The sequence below is a fragment of the Periplaneta americana genome, chromosome 2 (assembly GCF_040183065.1).
Source record: "Periplaneta americana isolate PAMFEO1 chromosome 2, P.americana_PAMFEO1_priV1, whole genome shotgun sequence".
Taxonomy (NCBI): Eukaryota; Metazoa; Arthropoda; class Insecta; order Blattodea; family Blattidae; genus Periplaneta; species Periplaneta americana.
The window spans coordinates 173,677,231-173,696,729 of NC_091118.1; the positions used below are offsets into that span (position 1 = coordinate 173,677,231).

The 19,499-nt window shown below is 37.3% G+C and overlaps 1 protein-coding gene across 4 annotated transcripts in view; it reads left to right on the plus strand.

The window, feature by feature from the left end:
* LOC138694835 (uncharacterized) overlaps window positions 1–19,499 on the plus strand; it is a 540,942-nt gene that overhangs the window by 451,655 nt on the left and 69,788 nt on the right. For all 4 annotated transcript variants that reach the window (XM_069818950.1, XM_069818948.1, XM_069818947.1 and 1 more), the window contains exon 3: window positions 14,097–14,258. In XM_069818950.1, the coding sequence (XP_069675051.1) occupies window positions 14,097–14,258 (162 nt within the window). The remainder of the gene's footprint in view (window positions 1–14,096; window positions 14,259–19,499) is intronic.

Sequence of the window (19,499 nt, forward strand, 5' to 3'; positions counted from 1 at the left end):
GAGGGATGAAGTTACAGGAGAATGGAGAAAGTTGCACAACACAGAACTGCACGCATTGCATTCTTCACCTGACATAATTAGGAGCATTGAATCCAGACGTTTGAATCCAGAAATGCATATAGAGTGTTAGTTGGGAGACCGGAGGAAAAAAACCTTTGGGGAAGCCGAGACGTAGATGGGAGGATAATATTAAAATGGATTTGAGGGAGGTGGGATATGATGGTAAGGACTGGATTAATCCTGCTCAGGATAGGGATCGATGACGGGCTTATGTGAGGGCGACAATGAACGTCCGGGTTTCTTAAAAGCCATAAGTAAGTAATGCCGCCGGGCGCTACCACAGCCACCGGGTGCTTGTCCACTTGTAGTGTAAATAAATACATACTACATTTTATTTATTAGCAGGTTGAATATTATAAGCTATAATGAAGTGTAGTAATTAAATATTAGTAAACATCAATCTCTGACCTTTGTGTGTTACCTGAATTTATTCATGGCATTAGCTATCACGTGGACTGGGTAATAAATAGAGACGAGAATTTCATGCACTATAAAATCTCAAAATATGCATGCATTCATGCACTATCAAACTATGAAACATGCACGATCAAGAGAAAAATACATTAAAATATGCACTTTCATTTTTGTTCCAAATTTCTTATTTCACTTCACTTTTTTCTTTGCACAGTTAACAACATTTCTAAATTGGTTTCCGTGAGATTCCTGCGCTTGTCAATCAATATGTTTTTGTAGGCAGAGAATGACATCTCTACATCGCAAGAAGTTATGATTGCAAACTTGAACTAACCTTTACCTTTTATTTAGTTTCTTTTCTTTTCCTTCTTCAATCCTGGTTCCTGAAGCTAAAATAAGGGGCATAATGTATATTATATGCATGATTAGGCTAAAAATTGCTTAAGTATGCATTATGCATGTTTTTATTCCCAAAATGGCCAAAACATGTAAATATTCACGGAAAAAGTACACACTTGGAAACGGAAAATAGTGAAATGGATAAGTACTAAGTTTAAGATATGTCCTATATTCGTATAAAAACATGCATTTGCATGGAATTCTTGTCTCTAGTAATAAATGAACAATTTCAGAAAATTCATCCTCTTTTAGATTTAAGTAATAAATTCGTAAATAATAAAATATTACTTTCTTGTTAGAAATATAAATAAAACTAATAGCGTTCATTCTAAACTGCAAAAGTGAAAATATGGTATATGTGTTTTAAAAAAGTTACTTTCCCTGCTTTCCCCCCTTTTTTTTAAGTATTGTAACCAATTTATGTTTTGTTGTGCAATATCAGTACTGCAATAAACTGTTCTGTAGCTTTGTTTTGTAAGTAATGCCTTGATAATAACGCAATTCAATGAAATTCATGTTCTGGTATGTAAACTATTTATTCACTGCTATGTTATTTAGTGTCGAGGAATGTGGATTTCATTAGAAAGGCTGAATATTTTACACTATTAATTACGTGTGCTGAACTACGAGTATGTGTGGTTAGAAGGATACGTATACTTTTTTTATCTCTGAAGAGTCGGACCTAATTTCTACCAGCAACTGGTGGAAATTGTGATGGACAACGAGGGTGTTATGACACATGCGGCTCGCGACAGGATCATCTTGGATGTCTGCGCATGCACGGAATGCGTGAACTTGGTTAATAAGAACCTAAACTAACCAAACCTAACCTTCGTATATGCAAAATGTGGAAGGGAACTTTTTGATTTGATCTTGATGTGATCTCGAATGTACAAGCAAAAATAAATCCAGGCAAGGATCACGCTGGCATTGAATGAGAGATCCGCGCATGCGCCACAGCCAAACTGTTCTTGTCGCGAGCCTCTCCTGTTATCCAGGGTTGCCAGATTGATATAACTAAAAGTAGCGAAAGCTCGCTGAAAAAGTAGCCAACATTCAGCAAAGTAGCCCAATATAAACGGCAGATTTATATTTCGCGGATTATATTTATGTTTAACTGAATCGGAATGTTTTTTTTCAAGTCTCCTTTATGAGCACTAATTTGAATTTTATAAACTTTACAATCTGCTTCATTGCTGTAGTCTTTCATATCCTGAAGCCAGTTTGAGAATGAAGTATCATTTAACCACTGCCTATTAAACGTTTTGGAATACTTCTCCCACTTTCCCTTTTTCAGCAATTACAGAACGAAATAATAATTATTTCCATTTTCAGTATAATCACAAAACAAAACAAATGTATAAAAAGTTATTCACTATCACAATTTAAAAATGTTACTGTATATCACTTCTATAACAAACACAGTTCTCTTAAAATTATTTCACTATAGGACTCAGAATTGATAGTTAGACCAAATGCATTACAAAGGGCGTATAACTATGCCGTACACACTCCTGCCCAAACCATCACTCCACCACCTCCATACGGCACATTTTCGGAAATGCAACACTGTGAAAATCGTTCTCCCCTCCTTCTCCAAACTCTTTCACGTCCATCAGGTGAGCACAGATTGAAACGGGACTCATCGGTGAACAGAACACAGCTCCACTGTCCATTTCTCCAATCCCTGTGATCATTTGCAAAACGCAGTCGTTCAACTCGATGCATCCTGAGAAGTCTGAGACCAGTTGCAGGTCTACTTGATACCAGTCCACTTGCTTTCAACCTCCTTCTAACTGTTTTGGCCTAAATTGGACGTCCATGCATGTTAACAAATTGCTGGGCTACACTAGTAGCTGGCAGGTTGCGCTCCCTAGGAACTCTCAACACCATATACCTGTCTTCATTTGGATTTGTAGCTCTTGGACGACCCGAACCTGGTCTTCTGGTATATTCTAGTCTCTCTCTATACCGTTTTATGGCATCATGGGTTGTGCTTCTAGCCATATTCATAACATTTGCAATGTAACGTACACTGCGTCCATCATCGTAAAGGGCTACAGCTCGAGCCACATCTTCAGGTCGCATCTTGTTTTAAGACAAATGTTACAACCCCACTTAAACTCAGAAAATGTAAAAATAAAGAAATAACGAATGATAACGATAATGAAGCACAAAATGGTTGAGACAAAATTGTTATAGCTGAGACTCCGAAAGCAAAATTGGAATATTTGGTTATAATGGCTTGTTTATAAAACAAAAAACAATCAACAATGTATACACGTCTCCATAACAACAGATGGCTACCATAATATTGTATGAGAAGATAATGTTTTGCAAAATACCAGCAAATATTAAAGTGTCCGGTTCTTTTTGTCCCTGAGTGTATTTCGCATAGTTAGGCCTATTTCGTTTCTCGTGGTTAAAGTGGTGGTGGAATAAGGCGAGACGTACACTGTAACAGGTTTTTTTCACGGAGAGGAATACTATTACTACACCTATTACTATTAATTTTCCACAATTTCAAATCAGAAAAAATTGCCCAAAAATAGCCCCGAAAATTTTTGAGTAGCCCAAAAAGTCGCAAGTAGCCCAATGGTAAAAATCAATAGCCAATTCAAATTTCAAGTAGCCCAAACTGGCAACCCTGGTTATGGCAAGTTTCTTCGGAGTACCTTCAATTCAAATACTGTCATCTCGCCGCTGCGCTGTGGATCAACAAGCACGAGCGCATCCCAACCAAGAGTTTCTGGGTTCCATTCTCAGTGTATGGAGTAAAATTGTTATGTTTCTACAACGAACTCACATTTCTGTCCTTCTCATTACATAGTACTGTATTATCTCAGCAGTAGCCCTGTGTCGTGTTAACCATACGGCTAAAGAGACCTTCAAAATTAGTTTCTAGTGTTGTTTTCAATGTTAAGAGAGGAAATTGGTTAGCGACATCCATGTACAAGATTAGAGAGAAGAAGATTAGCTATCTAAACAGTGTAAACAATCATCATCAATATGACACTTCTTGATATACAGTCTTAAAAAGAAGCATTCAAAATTTTGAGAGGTGGTAGTTTTCATGAAAATATATCAGAACAAGAAAACAAAGTCTAATAAACAAGGGTCCTAAAATTAATATCTTCCGAGATATCAGTACTCGTTCATGAACATCTTAGGAGATGCTCACTGTGATTTCCAGTCAATGTAACGCAGCCTTCTTCCCTACGTCTTACAAAGGAACCGTCCCAACTGGGTCGCGGCTATTTGGATAAAAAAATGTACAAGCTAATTTTGGTATAATAAACAACATGGAAATAGTCGCTTATGTCACTTTTTTCTTATTAACGATAAGAACGTTAAACAAGGACGTAGATATGCTACTCATGCGCTAAAAGCAAGAAAAACAACAAGCGGCAAGTTCTACATCTATACTCTTCATCCTTATTTCATTTAATACATTCATACAAGTGTAACATATTACATTCTAAATATATCAATGTACATTTTAAACTACTCTAACCTTATCGATGGTAGTGTGGATTCAAAACGAAAGTGGTTCGGACAAAGGACCATGAAACAGTACAGGCATTTAACAAAAGCTGCTTCTTCACAATCTTCCATTTCACATTCGCTACTGTTAACTTGAAGTAGAGTTTGAAGAATATTTCGAAAACCAATATCCAGTTTATTACGATATACCGAAGTACATATGATATTTCCATGCAGAAATTCTGCGCCATCATATGATGATGGATGAGTGGAACAGAGAAAAATTCTCTCCGGCACCGGGATTTGAATCCGGGTTTTCAGTAATACGCGCTGACGCTCTATACACTAAGCCACACCGGATTCCCATCCCGAAGTCGGATTGAAACCTCTCAGTTTCAGTTCCAGGAACTTCAACTGCTGACGCTCTATCCACTAAGCCACACCGGATTCAATCCGACATCGGGATGGGAATCCGGTGTGGCTTAGTGGATAGAGCGTCAGCGCGTATAACTGAAAACCCGGGTTCAAATCCCGGCGCCGGAGAGAATTTTTCTCTGTTCCACTCATCCATCATAATATCCTACTTGTTTGTTTGTTGATTTCCACCACGCGTATACTAACTGATGATAGACAATAGAATGTAATTTTATTATAAAGACTATCATACAATTTTTCTGTACTGTTTCAATTATAATTTTGTGTCTGAAATTCTTCGAATTAGGCAATTTTATACTGCCGGAAAAAGTGAACGTCAGTTGGCTGCACAAACCTTGTGGTCTTGGGAGGAAGTATTTGCGTTTGAATCGTTTTATTATATAAAAGCATCTTTATTTCAGGGTCATTAAAATGTGTTTATCAGTTTGTCTACACCATGAATCTAGTACAGGAATGCAGAACTGGCGAGAGAGGGGCGAAAGCATGGGGAAAGCGTTGGTTCCCCGTCCACAGTCTCTGTGACTCGTACGCAATCACATAACACAGACACTGAATACAAATCCCCTCCCCTACCAAGTCAATGACGCGGAAGTGGAAGGACGAGATGAGTGACGTTTTTCGCCGTATGACGTACGCCACAATTGGCGTCCACTTCTGCAAAACTGATCTAATAGAAGTAATTTATGATCCTTAACATTAGAAATGAACAGATTCATCAGTAGAGGGTGGAACCGAGATACTTTAGTAATCAATGTACGCAAGCATTGACTATAGCTTTTACATACTCGGTACTGGACACACACTGCGGACATAAACAAAGGTAGTACAGTCTGGTTATGATTGAAAATAAAGTACATGAATACATACCTTATACATGCAAGGTCCCATCTTCTTCGGTTTCGTTGACGGGATTACAATGAACAACAAAACACATCCGAAGATTTGCGAACTGAAACGTCCTGCGGCGATCACTCAAACAGCTTTTATATTTTGAGAACGACCGTTCAACATCACAGGCTGTCAAAGGTGAATCCAAATAATACGACTGGTGTTTCGACATTGCACTTGTACACGTTATCAAATACAGTAGAGCGTCTCGTTTAGGCACAGTGAAAACGTAAACAAAGTGCAGGTAATGTGTGGGAGAGGACGAGTAGTACGATAAACACGAGGTATGCACAAGGTTTTAGTTACAACATTTATGGCGGAACATTAATTGAAATTATATTTTCCAAAAACACACAAAACCAAAGAACACAAATTGCATAACTTTATCATACACACATTTTAACAAACAAGCAATTTATGACTTGAGGCTTTCCCGGCGTTTGATGTAGAATAACTCTTCTCGGATTCTCAGCCAGGTGAGTTGGAGATTAGCTTCCAAGCTTTCGACGGCTAGCTCTGCCATCTTCTTCAGGGACCAAGAAGATGGCAGAGCTAGCCGTCCAAAGCTTGGAAGCTAATCTCCAACTCACCTGGCTGAGAAACAAGCAATTGTAATGTTGAAATAATTCAATACAGCAAATCAAATTTTGCTACTTATATTATATTGCTTTCAAGCAGCATTCTTTACGGTCATAAATTTAATTCTCTGTATGACTAACATAATATCACCGTCTTCTGTGGCCGAATTAACAAAACTACAGTATATTGGTCTGAAGTGACAACACTATTTCCTAAACATAATAATTATTCCTTCTCAAAGTTCAATTTATTCAGGTATAGTACAGAAGACGGTGATATTATGTTAGTCATATATAAAATGAAATTCATTACAGTAAAAATGCTGCTTGAAAACAACATCATATAGACTAAGTAGCAAAATTTGATTTGTTATATTGAATTATTCCAACATTACAACTCCTTGTATGTTAAAATGTGTATATAATAATGTTATGCAATTTGTCTTCTTTTATTTTGTGTGTTCTTGAAACATATGTCAATTAATGTTAATTAATATAATTAATTGTAACTAAAACCTTGTGCAACCCTCGTGTATATCGTACGGCTCGACCTCCCCCATACGTTACCTGCACTTTATTTACGTTTTAACTGTGCCTAAACAATACCTCTACTGTACACGTAAACACTGTGACAAACAACCACGACACTAACGTCAGACAACTGTTCACTATGACTGCGCACAGTACTCTGCTGGCTTAGGTTCGGTTCCTACAGCGCGCAAAGGGACGGCTGACAGGTCATTTTAACCTACTACAGTAACGTCACATGTCTAAGCTCCGTTGCCGCCGTAAAGGTATCCCAAGCCCTCTGTCTACCCATCAGCCATCTTTTCATATGGTTTTTCGTAAGTTTCCCCGAATTGCTAGTGTCAACCACAAGATTAAAATATGGAGTTTCCCTTTCGATAGTTTAACTTTGGATCCAAACTCTCCTTTCGGTTCTTGGAAACAAACGTGGATTATACACTTCGAGGCAGAGTTGAAATCACAGTCAAATGAGTTCTTGCCACGTAAAGATTCGGTTTTAATGTACGATCTTTGATCTTCAATCGTCACAGTGCCCGAGACCTATGAGGCTCCATTCTAACTCTCTTTACCTAAACACAGAGTATGCTATGGACGAAACCAACACGCGTCCTTCTTCCTCAAACCTTGAACTGACTGGCGTAATTTTCATCGGTGTTGCTTCATCAACTTCACTTTTCGTGATAAGATTGGGCTTATGAGAAATTTACGTCTACATTTTACCTTGTTCTACTATACTCTTAACAAAATGTCCCTCGACGATCTTTTTCAAGAGCATTCGCCACAATACAACCAACTTCAGAATTCAGTATTTTGACAAATGATTTGAAGAAGAGACAAATTCTGCTGAACAGAAGCAGAAACACCTGAACATTGCAAACTTGCGGAAACAAAAAATTCGATGTCGAAGGTCAAGCAGATTTTTTTTTTTTAAGAATTGTCGCTATTGATGAAACGTTCTATCAATGTGTGCATTATTTATGAAATGACTTTCGTATAACATTATGACACTGTCTCCACTATTGTATGGATTTGAGACCTGGGCTATGAAAAGAGAATGAATCCCGTATCACTGCAGTGGAAATGAAATTCATGAAGCGGACAGCAAAATACACATGGCAGGATCACAAAACAACATATAAATATTATTGGAGCTTAAAGTTAAACCAGTTCTTAACTAAATTCACCGCTACAGGAATGAATGGAAACTACATGTCGAAAGAATGCCTAAAGAGAGGCTTACTTACTTACTTACTTACTTACTTACTTACTTACTTACTTACTTACTGGCTTATAAGGAACTCCGAGGTTCATTGCCGCTCTCACATAAGCCCGCCATTGGTCCCTATCCTGACCAAGATTAATCCAGTCTCTATCATCATATCCCACCTCCCTCAAATCCATTTTAATATTATCTCCCCATCTACGTCTCGGCCTCCACAAAGGTCTTTTTCCCTCCGGCCTCCCAACTAACACTCTATATGCATTTCTGGATTCGCCCATACGTGCTACATGCCCTGCCCATCTCAAACGTCTGGATTTAATGTTCCTAATTATGTCAGGTGAACAATACAATGCATGTAGTTCTGTGTTGTGTAACTTTCTCCATTCTCCTGTAACTTAATCCATCTTAGCCCCAAATATTTTCCCAAGCACCTTATTCTCAAATACCCTTAACCTATGTTCCTCTCTCAAAATGAGAGTCCAAGTTCCACAACCATAAAGAACAACCGGTAATATAACTGTTTTATAAATCCTATTTTTCAGATTTTTCTAAAGAGAGGCTACCCAAACTTAATTTTGAAATGCCATCCAACAACAAAATGGAGCCTACGTCGCCCTATTATGAGAATAATGGATAAACAATAACACCAGAACAGAACACTACACCTAGATCATTGACTGTGATGATGATGATGATGATGATGATGATGATGATGATGATGATGATGATGATGATGATGATGATAATGATGACGACGACGACGACTTGTAGTTATGAAAGAGTAAAAATGAGTAGCACATTATTGCAGCACTCTTACTATCATCATCATACTCATCATCATCACCACCACCACCACCACAACGACTACGAAAAGTTAATTGAAATTAGAAAAGGCTAGAGAAAGAAAGAAAAGTACCTATATCATTTCTTTTGAAATCTTAATATAAGAACGGGGGTATTCAACACAATAACTAACATTAAAAGTGGTAGATAGAAGTCTTGTGGTTTCCTTATGAACTTTTCTGTTTCTTTTGTGGGCTCACGACATTCACGCTACCTTAACAAACCGGAAAATATTCATTGAGCAAGTTCTACTTTTCCTTCAAGAAGTTAATTTTATTTATATAAGTTTAAAAAGGTCCAACAAGGAAATACTCTACAGCTCCGCTAAAATATTCATACAGCAATTACGCGAGAGCTAACAGCGACTTACGGAATCTACATTAGAAACAAAGCACGTACGAAAAATGCTCATTATGGCATTAGGTGGAGTGTTATGCTATGAATAATGCAGATTACCATGTGATTTTTGTAAGTAAGAACTTTAATCCTGCAATCTACAGTGCTCCACTGGTTTCAAATGAAATAAAAATGATTGAAAATTAATTCAAACAATAAATAAACTAATTATGGATAATAAGAATAAAAATAACATACATAGACTGGCTGATCAAATTTAGTCACAAATTTAGGCCTGCTTCATCAGAATATAGGTTATCTCTTCAGATTAACTTGAATCAAGATGCTGTTGTACCATTTATAAATAAATTCCTCAAATAGTAGTGAAAATTGAATAACACAAAATATAATTTTATGGAGATATCGTGCTGTTAGAACATGGCACTCATAGCGGCTGGAAGCATGACCTTGCCTGCGAATTCGGATATGCGTAACCCCAACTCAAGAGCATAGCATTATTTTTATTCAAACATTTCACAATATTTCACAGTTATAATCAATCACCTGCCTCTGCTAAATAAAAACTGTTGGAATTGTTGTCAATGTACTGTTAAACACTTTTGACAGCTTTTAAGAAAATTTTCATTCGTATACATTATTTCTTCTGAAATCGCTGCAATTTCTCCCCCATATTATCTTTCAGTTCTTCTAATGTGTGCGGATTATTTAAATTCATTTTATTTCTCAAGTCCCCACTCCGTAGATAAAAATCTAATAAACTAAGATCTGGTGATCGCGATGGCCATGATCCATTACTAATGTTTCTAACTTCAAAAATTTACTCAATTAAAGCTAAGCTGTATGAGCTGTAGCAGAGTAGTGTTGAAAAAAGAGATACAGATTGACATTCAATGTCGGATAATTGCTCGAAGAATGGTGTATGTTATCCCTATATTTCTCTGCATTGACAGTATTTTCATATACGAGTAATATACAGTAGGTCCTATTATTCTGCATACATTCACTGCGCACCATAACTCATTTTTTTCGTTTTGTGTAAAATATTGTTTTCTTCTGCATTCCACTAACTGTTATTCTGTATCGGTACATGACCATAGATATTTACGAGGCTCGCATTATCACATGACTGCAATTCCGATTTATAGTTTTTTTTCGAGTGTACGGTACCTCGTTTTAACCGTGACAACGCTTTTTAGTTCTTTTAAGCATTCTGATTATTGTATTGTGTTTCTGTTTTATGAAGGATTTTAGATAAGGACGCAAATAGCCGTAGTAGCTGACGCGCCCTTTTTAAACCCCACTAACTAACTAACTAACTACCAGGTGGCCCGGGTTCGATTCCCAGTCGGGGCAAGCTACCTGGTTGAGGTTTTTCCGGGGTTTTCCCTCAATCCAATATGAGCAAATGCTGGGTAACTTTCGGTGTTGGACCCCGGACCCATTTCACCGGCATTATCACCTTCATCTCATTCAGACGCTAAATAACCTAAGCTGTTGATAAAGCGTCGTAAAATAACCCAATTAAAAAAAAACTAACTAACTAGTTTTTTCGACGTTTACCAGTTGGAATGATGAGCAAGTGACTTTTTTTTGGCTATGTCGTTAAGATAAAAATTTAAAATTTATAATCTTACTAGATCGCTTATTTACTTGTCCTCGACTGCTATTTTAAAGCCATTTTTTAATTCTTCTTGATATATAATTTTAAAATACGTGAAAATAAGTATTACAATATATATCGTTTTCATCGTTTCCCGTTAATATTTGAAGAGAAAAATTCGGTCTGGCGCCGGGGATCGAACCCGGGTCCTTGGTTCTACGTACCAAGCGCTCTGACCACTGAGCTACGCCGAATTCAATCCACAGCACCGGATCGAATCTTCCTCCTTCAGTGTTTCCCTTTGTGGCCTGACTCCAAGTTAGGCATATATGTTAACGTATATGTCTAGAGTCAATTGCCATTATACTAGGAGCGCACTCAGTTGAGTGACTTGTTTGGCCGGGATTCCGCAGTTAGCTATGAGAATATTATGGATTTATTAATTTGTCCTACAGAATAATCTCTATAATGTTGACAATATTTAAGGAGAAAAATTCGCTCCGGCTGTGGATTGAATTCGGCGTAGCTCAGTGGTCAGAGCGCTTGGTACGTAGAACCAGGACACGGGTTCGATCCCCGGCGCCGGAGCGAATTTTTCTCCTCAAATATTAATTGTCAACATTACAGAGATTATTCTGTAGGACAAATTAATAAATCCATAATATCGTTTCCCGTGTTGAACCTAGTAGCCCTTTGCGTACATAAAGTGCAAGAAATCGTGCGGTAGAATAAAGTAAAAATGTAGACGTAAATTTCTCATAAGCCCAATCTTATCACAAAAAACAATATTAGATTCAGTGAATAAGTTTGACGAATCAGTTCTCGGAAAAAAGGAAGGAACATATGCGCTGGTAGAAGAAAAATTTGATGAGATTGGAGCAAAAGAGCAAAGAAACTGACTCGTGTAAATGATAAGGTTTTTTTAAGAAGTTGTAGATTGTGTATCATACAAAATGGCAACACTTTCAATGCCTTCTATGAGAAGGGTGAGTACTGAATTAATTAATTAACTAATTTATTTAATGTATAGCATTTATGTTTTAAAAGATTGAAATGTTATGGCGTCGTGACTTCACGGAACGGTGATGCCGGGGGTGGGAGGGGTTTGTGCCGGTAAGCTGCCGACTTGGGAAGCGATAGTTTTAAAATATTCTCACTGTAATATTTTATCACTTTATGATAATTAAAACATTTTTTCCTACATACGTGTTAGTCAGAGTCAAAATTAATAAGTGGCCTTCTTCTCTTTACTTCAATTTATAATTTTATCGATTTTTTTAGTGTTAACTCTTTTTGTGAAAAAATGGAATAATCTATTACGATATGTAAAAATATAACGTACTTTTACTGTTCATTATCCTATTACTCATCTCGATAAACAATCTCCTGGTGCACTTCTACTTCATAAATCAATAAATAATATTAAATTTATATTTCTGAATTTACAGTGGTATTGCCTTTGTTACTCATTTACCAATAACTTATAACTGGGAAGATTAGATCTGAGGCAAACTTGCGCAGAGGGAAAGGCACTTTCTCCCTTCTTCCGGCAGCTATAAAGGAGATGATTTCATCGTATCCTACTCCGCATAAAGTAGGATTTTTCAAAGGATCCCCAGTCGGTCTCTTTTGTTGCTAGAAGAACTTAGCCACACGGTCCACCTCGGTCATTAAGGGACGCGTGCGGAAATTTCTAGGCGCGCAGTTGTCACGTTTTACATTGACTTCGCCACGTGGTGGGTATGCAACAATCGTATATTTATTTCTATACAACAAATTGTACTTTCATTCAATCAATCACGAATTAATGAATGGTTAATTTTGAGTTACTGTGTGTATAAAGATCCGTTATGGAATCATTGTACGGTCAACTTCTTCAAACTAATATATTTTCATACTTCGACTAAATAATAATAATAATAATAATAATAATAATAATAATAATAATAATAGTAACACCGAAAGAATATTGTCAATTTGTGTTTCGTGTCTAAATTCGCAGCGAAATCTGAAATGTTATATAATAAAATATGACATTTTTCTTCTCTTACCTCTATTCGTCGTCACTCTCTCCTAAATGAATCACAAATCTCTCTTAGTTATTGTCCCTGTCGTGCTTCATACAATTCCCTTCCGTTTTAATAGCATGTTGAACACAGGAGGACCAATTATGAGGACCGATTGTTGCAGCTCCATTACGCAGAAGTTAAAACACTAGACTCAAGTCGGGATAATATTGTTTTTCCTAACATAAGACTTCAGTTGATGCCAGATCATTTCCAAAGATCGACCTGGTTGGCGCAGTTGGTATAGCGCTGACCTTCTATGCCCGAGGTTGCGGGTTCGATCCCGGGTTAGGTGGATGGCGTTTGTGTGCTTAAATGCGACAGGCTCATGTTAGTATATTTACCGGGATAAAATTCCGGCACACCGGCGACGCTGATATAACCTCGGCAGTTGCGAGCGTCGTTAAATAAAACATAACATTTAACATTCCCAAAGGATTTAGAATACAGTGATTCGGAGGAAATCGTAACACAACGTGTCCATATGAGGCTGCGAGCTCCTCCACTGCATGTTTCTTACTGCATGGCTGATTTGATATCCTGCAACATAACTCTCTTGATGGGTATGGGGTTGGGCAGGGTTATATTATTGTCCTAATAAAGTTAATTATGTCTTTAGAATTGCTGTTCATCTATCATTGATATCTTGGGGTTGTAAAAAACTAAGTAATTTACAATATACTCCACGAAATAATAATAATAATAATAATAATAATAATAATAATAATAATAATAATAATAATAATAATAAAATTACAGAAGACTTTCAAACAGCGAACGAAAACACTTGTGAATTGTTTGGACATATTAATAAAGACTGCAGTTAGTGTTAGCATTCAGGGGAGAATTGGCAACATTTACCGTATGTTTGCCTCAGAAAGCGGAAACAGAGATTACCCCATCCCCTGAGTGGGCAGAAAAGGTTGGGGGGACCGTCTTACTTCAAAAGACAACCGCTCATCATGCGGTAGCCTCTGTCTTTAACTGAGGATCCAAAGAGCGATCCTACTATACCAATGCTTGGTTAGATCTAAGCTAAACATGTTCATATGGGAAGGCACTTCCTCCCTTCTTCCGGCAGCTATAAAGGACATGATATCATCATGGTCTACTGCGTATACCAATGTTTGGCTCAGGTTTTACCTTCCTAGCTGTATCTGCTTTTTATCTTCTCTCTGAAAAGAAAACCATTCCCTTTCTTATGAGTTGTGTGTTGTTTGCAGCCGTGCGTCTGGGAGACCAATGTTTCTACAGACAGACATGTGCGTTCACTGACCAGCACGCTACCTGCATACAGATCAACCACAACGCCGTATGTCAGTGCAAACCCGGTTATCATACGGTGGCGCTTCAAAGACCGACGAAGAAGGTGTTTTGTTCAGAAGGTAAGAAGACACTAAACACATCTGTCAGTGTTCACATTATTTATTCGTTTTGTTACTTCACTCATAAGCAAAATTGTGTGTGTTTGTGCCATTTTCTTTTACCACTATTGTTAGCCACCTCATCTGAGCCCATACTTGTATCTTCTTTGGATCCAACTACTAAAATACACTATCTACCAAAAAGTAATTGGGCACTGTTTTTGTCCCTTTAGAACCTCGTGGTACCACCTCTTGTTGCTATAACAGCAGCCACCCTGTCAGGCATTCTCTCCACTAGTTTGTGTAGGATATCCACTGGAATGCGTCGCCATTCCTCTTGCAACATGGCACTCGGTTGGACAATGGAAGTTGGCCGCATTTCCCGAGACCTCAATCGCCGGTCCAATTCTTCCCAAAGGTGCTCATTGGGGTTGAGATCAGGACTCTGTGCAGGCCAGTCCAACCGGTGAACATTATTGTCTGCATCAGGGGCGTATTTTGCGGGCTACCGGCGGTAGCCCAAGGAAATTACAAAAGAAAAAGTTTATAATATAACATAATGTAATAATTTTGTATTATTAGTTTTGCCATGGTAATTAAAATTAAAGTAATTGTTAGATATATTTTGTGTAATAATAGGGTCAGCGGTAGCCCAAACCCTTTAACCAGTATACGCCACTGGTCTGCATACCACTGCATAGTAGCCGCCGAAACATGGGGCAACTTCCATTGTCCATTTGAGTGCCATGTTGCAAGAGGAATGGCGACGCATTCCAGTGGATATCCTACACAAACTAGTGGAGAGCATGCCTGACAGGGTGGCTGCTGTTATAGCAACAAGAGGTGGTACCGCGAAGTTCCAAAGTGGCAAAAACAGTATCCAGTTACTTTTTGGTAGATAGTGTACATGGGCAATACTTTAACTATAGTATAAACAGACACATCCTTTTAATCAGTGGTGGATTGCAGCTAGTGTTTGACTGTGAGAATATTCCCAACAGGAAAAAACCCGCGGGAAGAAATATATTTGGGAATTTCCCCAGCTACGATTTTTTTACTATTATTATATACAGTACTTTTTTTTCTGCTTTGGCAAATGTTACAAGTTACAACTCAAGGGAAACATAGAATGCATCGAGTAATGATCATAATCATAAGATTATTCTCGCATTCGAACAGGAACAAAGAGTATAATAAATAAAATAAACTGAGGAAAAGTATTAATTTTTGTGATGAAGGATGGATAGAACAGAGAAAAATTCTCTCTGGCACCGGGACTCGTACCCGGGTTTTCAGCTTTACGTGCTGACGCTTTATTCACTAAGCCACACCGAACTCCAGTTTCGATGCCGGATCGAATCTCCTCAGTTTAAGTTTACCTCTCAGTTTTCCCTTTGGTGGCCTACCCTCATGTACTGTGTCACAGAATATGTGACGTGGCACAATGTCCAATGCACTATGTACAGAGGTAAGGCCTATTCACAATGAAAATTAAACATAACCGTAACATAAACACAGAAGTTTGCGGCCAGGTTACCAAATGGGATCATTCACAATGATTCACATAAACACTGATATTAACATTACCGTAAGACGTTAACATGGAAGCTTGCAAACTCCAAACGTTCATGCTTATGCTTACGTGATTTGCAAACAGAACACAATCGTGGAGCGCTGAAGTATACGACAGAATATGAGGAAATGGCGTCGTTGTTATGTTTCCATGGTTACCAAGTATGCTTGCTGTTATGTTTATGTTCCCATCGTGAATGATGGTATGACCACAGTCTACTATATACAGTCACGAAGCTTGAGTTTTGAGGGTGCTAGAAACAATAGACTGTGACGGTACTATTTTGCATTGCCTGTAATGAGCCGATATTAGCGATCCTAGTGATGAGCAACTATCTAATGTTTGCATATTTACTACGTATTGAGCTTCGCGACTGTATATACTAGATTGTGGTATGACTTCTTGATTTTACCGTAACGTTTACATTCTTAAGTTAACGTTTACGTTATGTTTAATTTTCATTGTGAATGAGCCAGTACACTCAATACGATTTACTAAGTGACGAGATGAACGTCGTCTTGAATCACTAAGTGATTATTTATTTATTTATCTATCTATCTATCTATCTATCTATCTATCTATCTATCTATCTATCTATCTATCTATCTATCTATCTATCTATCTATCTATCTATCTATCTATCTATCTATCTATCTATCTATCTGTCTGTCTGTCTGTCTGTCTGTCTGTCTGTCTGTCTGTCTGTCTGTCTGTCTGTCTGTCTGTCTGTCTATCTATCTATCTATTTATTTATTTATTTATTTATTAATAGTTCGCAAATATAGTACATAGGTTCTACACTGAATAATTAAAACTAATCTATACACAATTATTAATTTCACACAATAAATATTCAATTTTATAACGTAATTTCTATAATTTAAATATTTAATTTATGTTGTCTTATCCTGCACTTACGTCTAGAAGTGATTACTTACGCATATCATGTTATTATGATGTACCGAAGTACATGTGATATTTTCGTACAGGAATTCTGCGTTACCATATAATGAAGGATGGATATAACAGAGAAAAATTCTCTCCTGCACCGGGAAATGATAAAGCAGAATTCCTGCATGGAAATCCCATATGTACTTCGGTACATCATAGCCTAATAGTATTAATTTTTGCTAAAAAGTAATAATTTGAACATTCATTGTTATTATTATTATTATTATTATTATTATTATTACATGACATTTTTGCTGTCAACGCCCATTGGTTGTGAAGATGTTGATGATGATAATGACAATAATAATAATAATAATAATAATAATAATAATAATAATAATATATTTATTGTAATCACATCTGTACTAGTTATGGTGTACCACAACATTTCTGTATCTGGGTTCCACTATAACATCCTATTACATTTGTCTGTGATCAGTAATATCACAAATATACAGGTGGAAGTGAAATAACCCTGTAGATTTTCAGAGCGAGTAGCTCATATTATATGTAACAAAACGTGTAATATGTACCATTTTGGTGGAAAATTCATAGTTTTCTCAGAAAAAAATGTTTTCCTCCAAATGTTTAACATCCTCTTGTTGGGTAACTATTGCGAGTTGGATCGTAATTTTTGTCCGTATCGGTAGAAAATGTAATAAAGAATTATTTATTCCTCTGGCGTTTCTCCATAGCGTGGATGGTTTTCGTGTAAATTTAATTTAAAAGCAACTAATTTTAAATCACTGAACCATGCGAAAAGATTACAACGTTGCCAAAGGAGAGGTTCACGTAGGGCAGTCTTGTCAAGGTCACTCGCTACTACGAAGGGGGTTGTGGCTCGCGTTGCAACAGAAGGAAGTGAAATAGGGAGAGGAGTACGTCAAGGATGTCCTTTATCACCTACCCTATTCAACATTTATTTTGAGGATTTTGGTAAAGAACTGTTTTCAGAACATGGGAGGAGTGATAGTAGGAGGAAGAAGAATAAAGTGCATAAGATTTGCTGATAATAAGGCTTTGTTAGCAGAAGAGAAAATGATTCTAGTGGAGCTAAATGACATCTGTGAGCAGTATGTATGTATGTATGTATGTATGTATGTATGTATGTATGTATGTATGTATGTATGTATGTATGTATGTATGTATGTATGTATGTATGTATGTATGTATGTATTTATTTATTTATTTATTTATTTATTTATTTATTTATTTATTTATTAACACTACAATTGGGTATACACCCGGTGGCAGTGATATATAAAAAAAGGTAAAAAGATAAAGGTATCCCCGTAACGTGCCATGAAGGCATTTGGGGGGCATAGAGGTAGAGCCCCATGCTTTCCATGACCTCGGCACTAGAATGAGGTGGTGTGGTCGGCACCACGCTCTGACCGCCTTTTACCCCCGGGAAAGACCCGGTACTCAATTTTATAGGAGGCTGAGTGAACCTCGGGGCCGTTCTGAAAGTTTGGCAACGAGAAAAAATCCTGTCACCACTTGGGATCGAACTCCGGACCTTCCAATTCGCAGCCAGCTGCTCTACCAACTGAGCTACCCGGCCGCCCGGCAGTGATATATAATATACAATAATACCATTACAATAATACAATAATTATAGTAATAAAATAAATGAAATAAAAGTAAATTTACTTTTAACTATAAATAAATAGATGCAATAGGACTATAAATAAAAATATATGCTATAACAACGCCTACAATAAGCAAAAGCAAACCTAACTTGTAAGTACTTCTTTTCACCCCACTATTACTAACTTAAGTAATTACAGATCACCTTAATTAATTACATATCATCTCAATTAACTGCATATCACCTTAATTCATTTACATATAAATTTATTTACATATAATCTTAATTAATTGCATATCAAGTTAATTAATTACATGACACAACTTAGATAATTACACTGAACGAAGAATGAAGATAAATGCAAATAAGACGAAGAACATGTTCGTAAGAAGAAAAATACAGAAGATAATTTGCGAATTATAATTGTTTTATTTTATTTGGTTATTTTACGACATCTAGGTTATTTAGCGTCTGAATGAAATGAAGGTGATAATGCCGGTGAAATGAGTCCGGGGTCCAGCATTTGCTAGTTGAGGGAAAATCCCGGAAAAAACCTCAACCAGGTAACTTGCCCCGACCGGGATTGGAACCCGGGCCACCTGGTTTCGCGGCCAGACGCGCTGACCGTTACTCCACAGGTGTGGACGCGAATTATAAATGAGGCAGTAGAACAAGTGGGCAGCTTCAAATACTTGGGGTGTACTATAAGCAGTAACATGAGCTGCTGCCAGGAAGTCAAAAGGAGGATAGCAATGGCAAAGGAAGCTTTTAATATAAAATGAAGCATTTTCTGCGGATCTCTGGAAAAAGAACTAAGGAAGAGACTAGTGAAGTGCTTTGTATGCAGTGTGGCATTGTATGGGACAGAAATATGGACATTACGACGAAGTGAAGAGAAGCGAATAGAAGCATTTTAAATGTGGATATGGAGAAGAATGGAACGTGTGAAGTGGACAGATTGAATAAGAAATGAAGCTGTGTTAGAAAGATTCGGTGAAGAAATAATGATGTTGAAACTGATCAGGCAGAGGAAAAGGAATTGGTTGGGTCACTAGCTGAGAAAAAAACTGCCTACTGAAGGATGCACTGGAAGGAATGGTGAACGGGATAAGAGTTCGGGTTAGAAGAAGATATCAGATGATAGACG